The 13,143-nt window shown below is 40.7% G+C and overlaps 1 protein-coding gene across 1 annotated transcript in view; it reads left to right on the top strand.

Moving 5' to 3' along the window:
- dnah5 (dynein, axonemal, heavy chain 5) overlaps positions 1-13,143 on the top strand; it is a 240,506-nt gene that overhangs the window by 45,268 nt on the left and 182,095 nt on the right. Inside the window, exons 25-40 of the mRNA XM_061914766.1 lie at positions 179-272; positions 1,083-1,225; positions 1,306-1,382; positions 1,487-1,611; positions 1,677-1,912; positions 6,641-6,859; positions 6,965-7,027; positions 7,106-7,344; positions 8,168-8,315; positions 8,392-8,484; positions 8,812-9,011; positions 9,142-9,295; positions 9,615-9,778; positions 9,874-10,030; positions 11,231-11,443; positions 12,779-13,003. Of these exons, the coding sequence (XP_061770750.1) occupies positions 179-272; positions 1,083-1,225; positions 1,306-1,382; positions 1,487-1,611; positions 1,677-1,912; positions 6,641-6,859; positions 6,965-7,027; positions 7,106-7,344; positions 8,168-8,315; positions 8,392-8,484; positions 8,812-9,011; positions 9,142-9,295; positions 9,615-9,778; positions 9,874-10,030; positions 11,231-11,443; positions 12,779-13,003 (2,550 nt within the window). The remainder of the gene's footprint in view (positions 1-178; positions 273-1,082; positions 1,226-1,305; positions 1,383-1,486; positions 1,612-1,676; positions 1,913-6,640; positions 6,860-6,964; positions 7,028-7,105; positions 7,345-8,167; positions 8,316-8,391; positions 8,485-8,811; positions 9,012-9,141; positions 9,296-9,614; positions 9,779-9,873; positions 10,031-11,230; positions 11,444-12,778; positions 13,004-13,143) is intronic.

Here is a 13,143-nt window from a genome sequence, read left to right as displayed (position 1 = left end):
ATTACCTGAAGTGTTTTTAGATTTGAGTTTTTTAACTGTAACGATATGGGTTTTTTTGGTTTTTAAATTTTATTTCCAAACTGTTGCTACCTGTTTGTCGTGTAAAGCACATTAGACACCAATGTTGTAAAATGCTATACATATAAATCTTTATTGATTGATTGATCGTTTTTTGCAGAGAGAAATGAATGAAAGGCGGATAGCTGCTTTGAAACCAGACAGTTCAGAAAGTGAATCTGAAGATGGAACAACAACTTACAGAAGTCTGACAGGTACTGCACAAGAAATTAAACTATTACAAATATTTGTCAGCACTGTAATTGTCAAATTAAAACTGTCCCAATGGCCAACCAAAGAAAATAATCACTCCTAAATGTTCAGTAAATTTCAATAATCACAATTTTACGGTATGGTATGGTTTTTATGGTCATTGCACAAATACAACAAAACTTTGTTTTCAGCACAAACCCGTTCAAGATTAGGCAAACAAACAGTGTACAGAGTTACAGAACAAGAACGCTGATGGGTTGCCACAAGGCGCCCCGTAAAAGATGGGAAAAGGTAGACGCTGGGGGAGGATGAGTAAAAAAAAAATATATCCCAGACAGGACTCCTAAGGGTTCCCAGTCTGGAGTGGGAAAAAAACTCCATAGTAAAGCACATAAACATATTACAACATACTACTCAAGACTTGCAACACAAAGGTGGGGGTGGGGGCTACGGAGGCAGGCTTCTGCCATTCAAGCGCTACCCAGCTGTCCATCACCCCTAAGGGATTCAAGCGTCGAAGGCGTGGGATGAGGAGGTGGGGTATGTGTGTGTGGTGTATGTTTTTTTTGGATGCATGTGTGTGTGTAAGCCTCCAGCGTGTCTCTATTCCGCGACCTTAGTGTTCTTGCAGTCGCTAGTCAGTCCAAACTCAACAACAACAGGTGTGTGTCCATGAGTGACAAGAAGGGAGTTTGTTGTGTCCTTGCTGCACTGTCCTTTGGAAGAGTCTCAAATCCAGGGAAACAATCCAAGTTAGAGTGTTTTGTATGCAAGTGAAAATACAATTTGCTTTTATACTCCATAACTTCTAGATGGCAGCACCTCTGATATTTCAGCATTGGCAAGTCAATCCATTCCCTTCCAAGCCAGAAACTATTACAAGAATATTTCAGAGAACAAGGATATTGTCAAGCTGGTTTCTGTTCTAGGCACATCTGCTCTCTCCACCAGAAAGGTAATCTTAGTTCTGTATCACATGATGTATTTTATCTTTATATAATTTTTAATGTTTTATTTATTTACATGGTTGTGTAGGAAGTGATGCAATCTCTAGAGCGTTTCAGTGACTACCATCATATTTGGAGAAAGGACCGTGGTGACACAATGCAAACGTATGGTTGAATCGTATTGAGCGACAAGTTCTGTTACTTTATTCAATGGTAGGTAAAGTGCTTCCAAGCAACAGTGTATTAAGGCAATGATTTGTTCTTCTTAGGTTCCTCCATGGTTGTCCATTGTTGTCAGAGTTTGAAAGCCGGATTGTCTACTATCGAGACTTGCAGCTGCAAATAAATTCAGAGCCGGAGTGTATCACTGTTGGATCATTGGCTCTATTTACAGGTTGGATTAAAATGTTACAGTTTTACTCTGAACAATTTAACCTGTTTTGTTTTCTTTTGGACCAGAGGATCTGAAGATGTCTCTCACAGCTGAAACAAAAAACTGGATGGTGGACTACGGGCTGTACTGTAACAGGAAAAATCGTTCCGAGATGGAGCAGATCTTTGCTTTTGTGGATGAAGCGGGAAAGAAACTGAACCGTCAGATCAAAGACCTAGATGACATCCGCATTGCTATGGCAGCATTGAAGGAGATCAGAGAGACCCAAATAGCCATTGACTTTCAAGTTGGCCCCATTGAGGTAAAGGAGACAAATATACTGCAGTCATAAATCTATGCACGTGCAACCAAAGAGGTGATTTCAGTTTCATTTCAGTGATGTCTGAATGTTTCACACAAAAGGTTGAATTTTTCTTATTTAGGTGTGATGATGATGTACAATCGTAACAGATGCAGTAAAAAGGGCAGCATAAAATAAAGAATAGATCTAGCAGAAAATATACATTATAAATAAAGAGAGGTAGCTAGCATAGAAGCGGTCAGGAAATAGACGTCTATTGCTGTATGGCGAGTGATTATACAGCTGGATTGAGTGTGGAATTAAGGAATTCTTGAATCGAACACGGTGGGAATGGAGCTCAAGGAGTCTGTTAGAGTATGAGCTCCGCTGTCCCTCAATTGTCTAGTGGAGTGGGTGGGCGGGCAGGAATGTCCATGATGGTGAGCAGTCTGTCCAATGTCCTCCTGTCCCTCACTGACAAAAACGCCTCTAAATGCGTGCAAATAGTTTGGCTGGCTTTCTGGATCAATTTGTCAATTTGGTTTAAGACCCTTTTGCTGGTGCTGCTCCCCCAACAAAACACTGCAAAGTACAGGGCACTGACCACAACAGACTGATAAAAGATCTCCAACAGCTTCCTGCACATATTAAAGGACCTAAGCTTCCTCAGGAAAAATAGTCTGCTCATGCTCTTCTTGTATGCAGCTTTGCTGTTGCCCTTCCGGTCCAGTCTGCTGTTCAAGTGGACTCCCAGGTACTTGTACTGCCCTACTAGTGCCACCTCCTGGCCCTGGATCTTGATGAGCTCATTCTCTTCTTGAAGTCAATGACCAACTCCTTGGTCTTGTCCACACGATCCAACCCCAATGCCAAAGCCAAAGGTGATTGACCTGACCATTGAAAAAGGTAACAGCCGCTGCACAAAACGGAAGTTCACCACCCCTAATGGGTCCTGAGAGACCAGTCTGCTGTGCCTTTAAAAAGATGACAAAAGCTCATAGGCCACATGCATCGTGACAAAAATGAAAGGGAAAACGAGGCTGAAAAACACCAGACAAACCCAAGCATACTTGCCAACCCTCCTGGATTTTCCGGGAGACTCCCGAAATTCAGCGCCTCTCCTGAAAACCTCCCGGGACAAATTTTCTCCCGAAAATCTCCCGAAATTCAGGCGGAGCTCGAGGCCACGCCCCCTCTAGCTCTATGAGGATCTGAATGACGTGTCTGAGAGCGTGTCTGCTCAATGACGTTATAACTGTAGAACGATCGAGGGCGAGTTCTTGTTTTCTTATGTGGGTTGATTGTTAGGCAGTTTCATTAAGTCCTCCCAGCGCAGTAACAACACACAGCAACAGCAGTCACGTTTACGTCTACCACTCTACCGTAAGGCAGTTCGTCTGCCGTAAACAGCATGTGACACTCTTAAACATGACAATACTGCCACCTACTGTACATTCACCACAACACCTCCAGGCAACTTCAACCCTTTACTAATCCTCCTCCAATCACATCCCATCACCCCAGATTGTAAATAACGAAATGTAAATAATCTAATGCAGTGGTCCCCAACCTCAGGGCTAGATTGGTACCGGGCCACAGAATATTTTTTTATTAATTTTTATTCAAAAAAATATAAATAAATAAAAAAATCATGACAAAAACGTCCCTTTTTCATGACAAAGAAAAAAATAAAAAATAAAAATAAAGGATTTCCCATTTCCCCCACCCGGGCCGCTGGACAAATTATCATAATAATAAAATAGACAAATGAGAAGCTTACGCAAGATGTAAACATGATTTTAGAGACACTTGGTTGTTGGCCTTTACCGAGAAGTGGCTGAAAGCCTCTGACTGCAAAAAATATCTACACATCACCAACTTTCGGTACCCTTTTCGGATGGACCGGTCGCCTCTTAAAACAAACAAAACCTGCGGAGGCGCAGTATGTTTTTACATCAATGAGAGGTACTGTAATAACAGGGCACAGTTCAGGAGGAAGTATGCACAGCCGATCTTGAACTTTTATCCATTTCACTTTAGCCCTTTTACCTGCCAAGGAAGTTTCCCCAGGATTGTTTTCACCCTTGTTTACGTACTCCCGAAGGCCAGCATCCCTGCAGCCACCCAGTTGATCGCAAAGGTAACCAGTAGACGGGATGCTATCTCAAATGACACACCTAAATGTATTCTTGGGCGCTTTTAATCAGTGTCAGGTACATAGGACTCCGAAGACTTGATCAATATTTCACCCGTGCAACAACCCTAAAAAATGCCACAATTAACGTGTGTAATGGCTCATTGCCTGGTGCCTTCAGGTCCCTGTCCATGCTTCCCTGTGGCACATCTCATCATAGCAGTGTCCTGCTGACAGCAATCTTCAAACCCATCTGCAAGAAGGATGTGCATACATTAAAAAAAAATTAAGATGTTGGACAGAAGAAAGCATTGCCACTCTACAAGCATTCTGAGATTTGACAGATTGGGTATTTTATAGTTCATGTGGGGATTTAACTGAATTGAGATGACCTTTTTTGCTGCCTGTATATCTTTTTGTGTGGACTGTTATATTCCCTGTAAGGAATTTACTATATTTCCCAACAACAAATCATTTTACACAAATGAACTAAAACGTGTCACAGACATAAAGAAACACATATTTTACAAAGGGAGCATCCAGGAAAGAAAATACATTAACAGAGTGGTAAGGAGCAAGGAGAAGAAACCTAAAATAGTTTATAGGGATAAAGTGGGGCACAACTATACCAGTGGAATCTTCAGGGAGCTTAGAACGGGAAAAAAAGCAATGACCCTCATCTCTCAGAGAAATAGTGGGAGTGACAGGAATTCTATTACAATTGAGGGAATAGATATGTCGGACCTCCCAAATGCATTTAATAGTTTTTATACTCGCTTTGAAATGAATGAATATTCTGATAATAATTCCCTCCTCAGAGAGTCTCTCGCTTCTGATCTAAACCTTATTATTGAGCAGGAGCATGATAGAGATCTTTTAAAAAGGGTCAATATAAGGAAGGCCCCTGGTCCAGACCTTTTTTGTGGCTGCACACTCCAATATTGTGCTGACCAAACTTTGCATTGCCCTCCATCATATATTCCTAATCTCATTGGACTGTAACCAGATTCCTGGCATGTGGAAATCTTTGACCGTGATTCCCATCCCAAAAATATCTAAATCTAAACAACGCAGTAATTTCAGGCCAGTTGCATTAACATATATATACTGAAAATCTATAAGAAAATTGTTAAAGGCCTGGTCATGTCTTTAATAAAGGGACTTTATCCACTATAATTTTCCTATCAAGCAGGGAGAGGTGTAGATGACGCAAAGCTTTTTATACTCAACCACTTCTACAAACACTTAAAGAAGCTGCAAGTCCATGCCAGGCTTTTATTTGCTGATTTTTCTTCAGCATTTAATACAGTGCTGCCACATCTCTTAATAGAGAGGCTTGTGTCTAAATTAGAATTGTCTCACCAGCTTGTGTTATGGATTTTAGACTTTTAACTGGCAAAAAGCAAAGAAACTCTGTTAATGGTTGTCCCTCGTCCCTCTGACTCTGTATGCATCTCCACGGGTACACCCCATGGATGTGTCCTTTCACCCTTACTTTTTATGACATATACTGATGAATGCTGGAGCAGGCAGGAAGACAGCTATTTGATTTAACTCCCTGATGACACTTCACTGCTGTTCCTTCTCTATGGTTTCAGAATCAAGGCATGAGACAGCCCTGACTGATTTTATCTCCTGGTGTGTGTGTAACTTTTCCGATTTGAATGTATCCAAAACCAAAGATTTGAGTATTTATTTCAGACATACAAATGGAATTCCTACTGAGTGCATCATACATAACAAAAAAAACATGCTTTTAGCATACAAATACCTGACAAATAGGGACCTTTTTAGACGAATAGCTCAAATTTAATGTGAACACAGATTTTATAGTGAAGCGAGGACAACGGAGAATTCATCATCCCAGAAATCTAAATTGTTTCTCTGTCAGGGCTGTTACACTCTTGTCGTTTTTTACTAAGCATTTGTTGAGAGCCTTTTGCTCTTTTCCTTTATTTGTTTGTTTAACTGTCTTTCAAGCAAAGACAGAAACAGCCATCCTGCTCTTAAGTAAAAGCAATGTACTTAAGTTTCTTCTGCAACCAGTAGATCTACCGAAAAGAAGAGAGCATTTTAGGCTCTCTGAACCATTTCTTTGCAGGTTAATTCTCTTAGTTGCCTTTAGGGTGCTGTTATGCCCTTGCTACGTGTAAAACAAATCGTTTTTTTCATTTGTACCCTTTGCACTCAAACTCTTAAATCCTTCATAGGGTTTTGTTTATTTTTTATTTAATTTTATCTTATTTATATTGTTTTTTTTTTTCTTTTTTCTTTTAATTATTGAAGCAATATTGTTGCAGCTTATCTGTACTTATACAGAAGGTTGTCACAAGCTTTTATATTATTATCCTTTGTAAGCTCCATGTTGTTCTCTGACATGTGCTGTATTGTCTATGTATTTATTGACTATTCGTTGTGGGCCATGTGTAGGCTATATGATCCATGAAAACCTGAAATACAACTTGCCCCTTGTGTGAATAATAACCTTGTTTGAATCTGGATTTGAATTGAATTGAATTGTCCGAAAATTACAGTATGTATAGGTTCACCCAATATTTCAAATGGTACTATCATTCTGTATTAATTATAAAATTCCTCTTCTCTCTGTCTTACAGGAGTCTTATGCCATGCTTCATAAGTATGAGCTCTCAGTGGCGAAAGAAGAAGCAGACAAGGTAGACACAATGCGTTACACGTGGGAGAAGCTGTTGTCCCGGAGCACAGAGGTGCAGAATGAACTGATTGCCCTTCAGCCGAAATTCAAAGGAGAACTATTCACCAACATGCAGGTCTTCGTGGAAGACTGTCAACAGTTTTACATGGATTATGATAAGGTGAAAGTATTTAACCAAATATGACTGGATATTATTGAGCATATTAAAATGTAATTTGCTGAAGATACTGAAACTCATCTTAGACTTTGTTCCCTCTCACTCCAGGATGGTCCAATGGTGGCAGGATTAGCTCCTCAGGATGCCAGTGATAGACTTGTCATGTACCAAGTAAGATGGGTTCCATTTTCCATAAAGCAAATAGTCAATGATTGCTAAAGTAAGTCTTTTTTTTCATCCCCTTTTCAGAATCGATTTGATAACTTGTTCAGAAAGTACATCACCTACACAGGTGGTGAGGAGCTGTTTGGACTTCCTGTTACCCAGCATCCTCAGCTCTTAGAAATTAGAAAGCAGCTGTCTCTACTGCAGAAGTTGTATGGCCTCTACAGCAATGTCATCGAAACAGTCAACGGGTACAATGACATCCTCTGGGCTGACTTGCACATTGAAAAAATCAATAATGATCTACTGGACTTTCAAACAAGGTGAAAGACGTAATTTACTGTGCCGTATTTATTCACGTGATCGACGTGATTACTTTGAAATGATAACCTCATAAACTGAAATCAAAGACATTTATTTTTTTTCTGCTTTATGAAATTATACAGTGCATGAATATATTGAAGGATTGAAATGTTAAAGTTAAAGTACCCATGATTCATAATTCTGAGCATAAATATAAGTGTGCGGACCAGAGCTTGGTCCGCATTGCCGGCAGTAAGTCGAGCACATTTCCAGTGATGGTTAGACTCCGCCAAGGCTGTCCTATGTCACCGATTCTGTTCATAACTTTTATGGACAGAATTTGTAGGCGCAGTCAAGGCATTGAGAGGTTCCGGTTTGGTGACCGCGGGATTAGGTCTCTGCTTTTTGCGGATGATGTGGTCCTGATGGCTTCATCTGGCCAGGATCTTCAGCTCTCACTGGATCGTTTCGCAGCCCAGTGTGAAGCGACCGGAATGAGAATCAGCACCTCCAAGTCCGAGTCCATGGTTCTCGCCCGAAAAAGGGTGGAGTGCCATCTCCGGGTTGGGGAGAGGGAAGTCTGGGCTTCCCTGCTTAGGCTGCTGCCCCCGCGACCCGACCTCGGATAAGCGGAAGAAGATGGTTGGATGGATGGATGGAGTACCCATTATTGTCATCCACTCTCATAAACACTTACGCCACAATATGTGCTGTTTGAGGGTCTATTCATGTATTCAGCGAATAAATTAAAAAAAAATATATATTTGAAGAATTAGTATTCCTACACAGAAAAACACACCCTGCAAATATCATACTTTAGTCTGTCTTCATTTTAAACTGCAGATGTCGCAAGCTACCTCGAGCTCTAAAGGAATGGCAAGCCTTTCTGGAGCTGAAGAAAATAATTGAGGAATTCAGTGAGTGCTGTCCTATTTTGGAGCTAATGGCCAACAAAGCAATGATGATGCGCCACTGGAAGAGAATTACTGAGGTCGGTGCAAACATATAATGCAGTATTCACATTCGATTTGCAAATGGTGACAATATCTGTCTGGTTATGTGAGCAGGTGACACGACACACCTTTGAGGTTGAGACTGATACCTTCAAGCTGCGCAGCATTATGGAGGCTCCTCTTCTCAAGTACAAAGAGGAGATCGAGGTAAGGATTTATTATATGGTCTAGGATAGCAGGGCCAAGATAGGAGGCCAGCTTTTGTATAACAGCAAGGTGAGTGTAAATTAGGTTTTGGTAAAGCTACTATGAAATGGAACGTCTGTCTTGATGTGTCAGCCATGTGAATAAATAGTCTAAATGTTTGTTTGGATAGGTCACAATTTCCTTGTGACTGTGTGGATGTCTGGGAAATAGTCACATGTTGAGAAGGACAAATAAATGGAGATCATAAAATCAAGCTCTATGTATGGCAGGATTTCATGTCAAATGCTACACAGTGATTTCACTGGTTCATTGGGTTGTCTGTTGCAGGATATTTGCATCAGTGCTGTGAAAGAGCGGGATATTGAGCAAAAGCTTAAGCAAGTGATTGCGGAGTGGGACAACAAATCTTTTACATTTGGCAACTTCAAAGGCCGTGGGGAACTCTTACTACGAGGAGACAGCACATCAGAGATCATTTCCAGCATGGAGGACAGTCTCGTGACTCTAGGATCTCTTATGAGCAACAGGTCTGTCACTATGGATGGCATCAATAATATGGATGATGCCAAATCCGAAAAGCTTCGGATCGTGTTTTGCTTCATTCCGATGATGAATACTGTGTGGTATAAAACCAGCATGATGTTGTCTCCTCCCCAGGTACAACACTCCATTTAAAGCTCAGATTCAGAAATGGGTTCTGAATCTATCCAACACCAGTGATATCATAGAAAACTGGATGACTGTTCAGAACCTTTGGATCTACCTGGAGGCAGTATTTGTGGGGGGAGACATTGCCAAACAGCTACCCAAGGTATATATATACATACACAACAAACCTGTAGAGTAACTGACATTCATGTAAATTAAAGCTGCTAATGACTCTCTAAAGTCTTGTCACTAAGTTATCAAGGCTACTAGGATTGGTTTCAGTTTATTCTATACATGCCTGCGAGATTACAATATAATATATCAAATAAGCACAGAGGTACATGTGAATATACTCTAATTGACGTGTTAGGTATAATTATTGGGCATACACGTGTATATTTTGTTCACAAAATATCAAAAATATTATTTTCATTGTATTGATTCATTATGTACAGTAATGAAATAATATATTTAATGTTTAGGAAGCAAAGCGTTTCTCCAACATTGACAAAACCTGGGTGAAGATCATGACAAGAGCCCGTGATATGCCAAACGTAATCCAGTCATGTGTTGGAGATGAGACAATGGGACAATTGCTTCCTCACCTGCTTGAGCAACTTGAGATCTGCCAGAAATCGCTGACTGGGTAAGAAGAATGTTCAAACGCACCTTCAGACGATATTAGGATGTCAAACATGTACTGTAAATGTTTGTATTATGTGTTTCATTGTGCTGTGACAGCTATTTGGAGAAGAAGCGACTGCTGTTTCCTCGGTTTTTCTTTGTCTCTGATCCTGCATTGCTTGAGATTTTGGGCCAGGCATCAGACTCCCACACCATCCAAGCCCACCTTCTCAATGTTTTTGACAACATTAAAACCGTCCAATTCCATGACAAGGTGAACATGGTAATACTAAAAATAACACTTTGACCCGGATATAAGATTTTTCTATGGACGAAAGTCAGAAAAAGACGATATTTAGGGTCAAGAGACGTATACATGGAAATTATCATATTGCGGCAAACAACTTCTTGAGTCAGAGCTTTTCTTGCTGTCTCACACACACCAGTGACCTAAAAAGATGCAGCTACAACACATAGAGCCATACTTGCAAACCCTCCTGATTTTCTTGGTAGACTCCCGAATTTCAGTGCCCCTCCCGAAAATCTCCCGGGGCAACCATCCATCCATCCATCCATTTTCTACCGCTTATTCCCTTTTGGGGTCACGGGGGGCACTGGCGCCTATCTCAGCTACAATCGGGCGGAAGGCGGGGTACACCCTGGACAAGTCGCCACCTCATCGCAGGGCCAACACAGATAGACAGACAACATTCACACTCACATTCACACACTAGGGCCAATTTTGTGTTGCCAATCATTCTCCCGAATTTCTCCCGACTTCCACCCAGACAACAATATTGGCGGCGTGCCTTAAAGGCACTGCCTTTAGCTTCCTCTCTCACCTGAAAAGGAGATTATTATAAATGCCTCCGTTATCCATAGATTTATCTATTACTCATTAAGTAGGCAGGCATGGAGTTATTTCTGAGCGTGTGTTTTTTCCAGCCGGCACGTTATTAAACTGACACACAACATCCGGATTTCCATCATGCATTGCATCAAATCTAAGGCAAGTAGTAATGTCCAAAAACATAACAGAGACGAAGCAGTAGAACGAAGAAGAGACATGGCGACAATGAGTAAGAAGAAGAAGTACACTTGCAAGTTCCAAAATGATTGGAAAAAGATAATTTCAGTTCATCCAGGACAGCTCAAAGGGGAAGGGGTATGCTGCCTGCAAATTTTGTATATCAGACTTCTCCATTGAACACGGTGACCGAACGGATACACTTGAAAATATATACACCCCCCGCCTCCTGAATTCGGAGGTCTCAAGGTTGGCAAGTATGCATATAGCTGCTCAAAAAAGGTGGCTCAAAGATTGGGCTGATTGGCAAACAACAGAAGAGGAATTCTAAGATACAAAAATAGTGGTCACTACATCAAATCAAATCTAATTTTATTTAAACATCATTAAAGTAGTATTATCTCACACTGCCTGATTATAAATAAATCTTCAATAAATCACCTGCAGATGTATGACCGCATCTTGGCTGTATCATCTCGGGAGGGTGAAACTATGGAATTGAGTCATCCAGTCACAGCAGAAGGAAATGTTGAGGTTTGGCTCAATGCCCTACTGAAGGAATCCCAGAAATCTTTGCACATGATCATCCGAATGGCTGTCGTGGCCATCCAGGAGTCTGGCTTCCAGCTTGTCGACTTCCTTAACTCCTTTCCTGCACAGGTAGGTTGAACAAAACCAGAAATGTTGTCAATCGTTGATTCTTGGACTCTCTCTTAGCATTTTAAGAAGAACATGCGTGGTGACTTTTCATTAAAATTCAAAGAACAAGCAAGTGGCCCAATAACTTGATAAAATCCAAAAGAAAAAAAGAACGATGTAAAAACAAAAGTGAAATCTGAAAGGGGGCAAACTAGTCAGATATGGATGAATCTAATTTTTATGTGTACTACAACTGTACTCAGGGTATTCTACTGGCACTTAGATTGCATTTAGAGACTTAGCTTGGTCAGATCTACAGTAGCGCAGTTAGTAAGATCACACTAAATTTGACCAATCTAAGTCTATGAGCATGAATGGATAACGCCTGCTTTGATGAGATATGATCTCGATCAAGGTGTTGACCCCAAGATGCAGAGACGTGAGGCAAGTTTGAATTACAAAAAGGGAAACATTTAATTAGTCTAAAGGGTGTAACTTAAGGCGATGGGGCAGAAGCGCACACCATGAATAACAGACATAAACATGTTCCCCAGTGGTCAGCAGGGGAAACGGCCAGGGCGCACTGAGCACAGCAAAAAGTCCAACATAGAATCCTCTTTACCTCAGGGAGGCTAGGAAGCAAACACAAATAGGTTAGGGATTACAGGACTAAGGAGAGACAACGTACCAGGACTGGCGAGGTGAAGCAGGCGCATGAACGTGAGAGGTACAGGAGACAATAACCGGCAAGGCCAAGCTGTCAGTGACGAGCTTAAATACTCACAGGTTTAAATCAATTGCAGGTGTGCCTTAGTGTTCGCCCCTCGCTGAGGAGTAAAGAACTGAAGAAAACAGCCCGTAGGGCCAAATGCAGACATCAAAATGAAGTAAAAGGCAGGAAAATGATAAAACACGACACAAAACGTCTTCAAAGACAAACAGAACAGTCTAGTTGCAATCAATTGAATGCACTGGGAATACAATGACCTTGATAAATCAGAATATCCATCAAAACATTTGAATACCGTACAAGGGTCCCTTTATTCCAGCTATACATACATATATATATATATATATATATATATATATATATATCACATTTCTTGTAATGACTTTGTATTACATTTTAGTTTCTAATTTGAAGTTGAAATCCTGACATACTGTAACTAAACTTTTGCACAATATTCGAATGTTTTGAAAATTCACCTGTATACTAAGACTGTATACAGTGGTCCTTATTACTAAATGTCAGGTGAGTCGACACAACAGGAAGGAGAACTGACAGAAAATGAAAATATAAACTTAAAACTATAACAACATTGTAACTTGACTTTGCCATGCTGGTGTTTCTTTCAGGTGGGTTTGCTGGGTATCCAGATGATATGGACCAGGGACTCTGAGGAGGCCCTGTCTAATGCTCGATATGATCGTCGAATTATGGCCAAAACCAACCAAATCTTCTTAGATCTCCTCAACACTCTGATTGATATGACCACAAGGGACTTAAGTGCAGTTGACCGGACCAAATATGAGACCCTCATCACTATCCATGTTCACCAGAGGGATATATTTGATGACCTGGTGAGTAGAAATAAGAAAATATGAGCAGGACACAGTACTTTTGACATGCATGCTGAAGCAAAAAGCCATACCATTTTAGCGGGAGCTTACATGTTTTAAGGACATTTGTTATTTTTGATTAAATGCACTATGTTCGAAAA

The sequence above is a fragment of the Nerophis ophidion genome, linkage group LG11, assembly GCF_033978795.1.
Source record: "Nerophis ophidion isolate RoL-2023_Sa linkage group LG11, RoL_Noph_v1.0, whole genome shotgun sequence".
NCBI lineage: Eukaryota > Metazoa > Chordata > Actinopteri > Syngnathiformes > Syngnathidae > Nerophis > Nerophis ophidion.
This window is presented reverse-complemented; position numbering and strand designations above follow the sequence as displayed.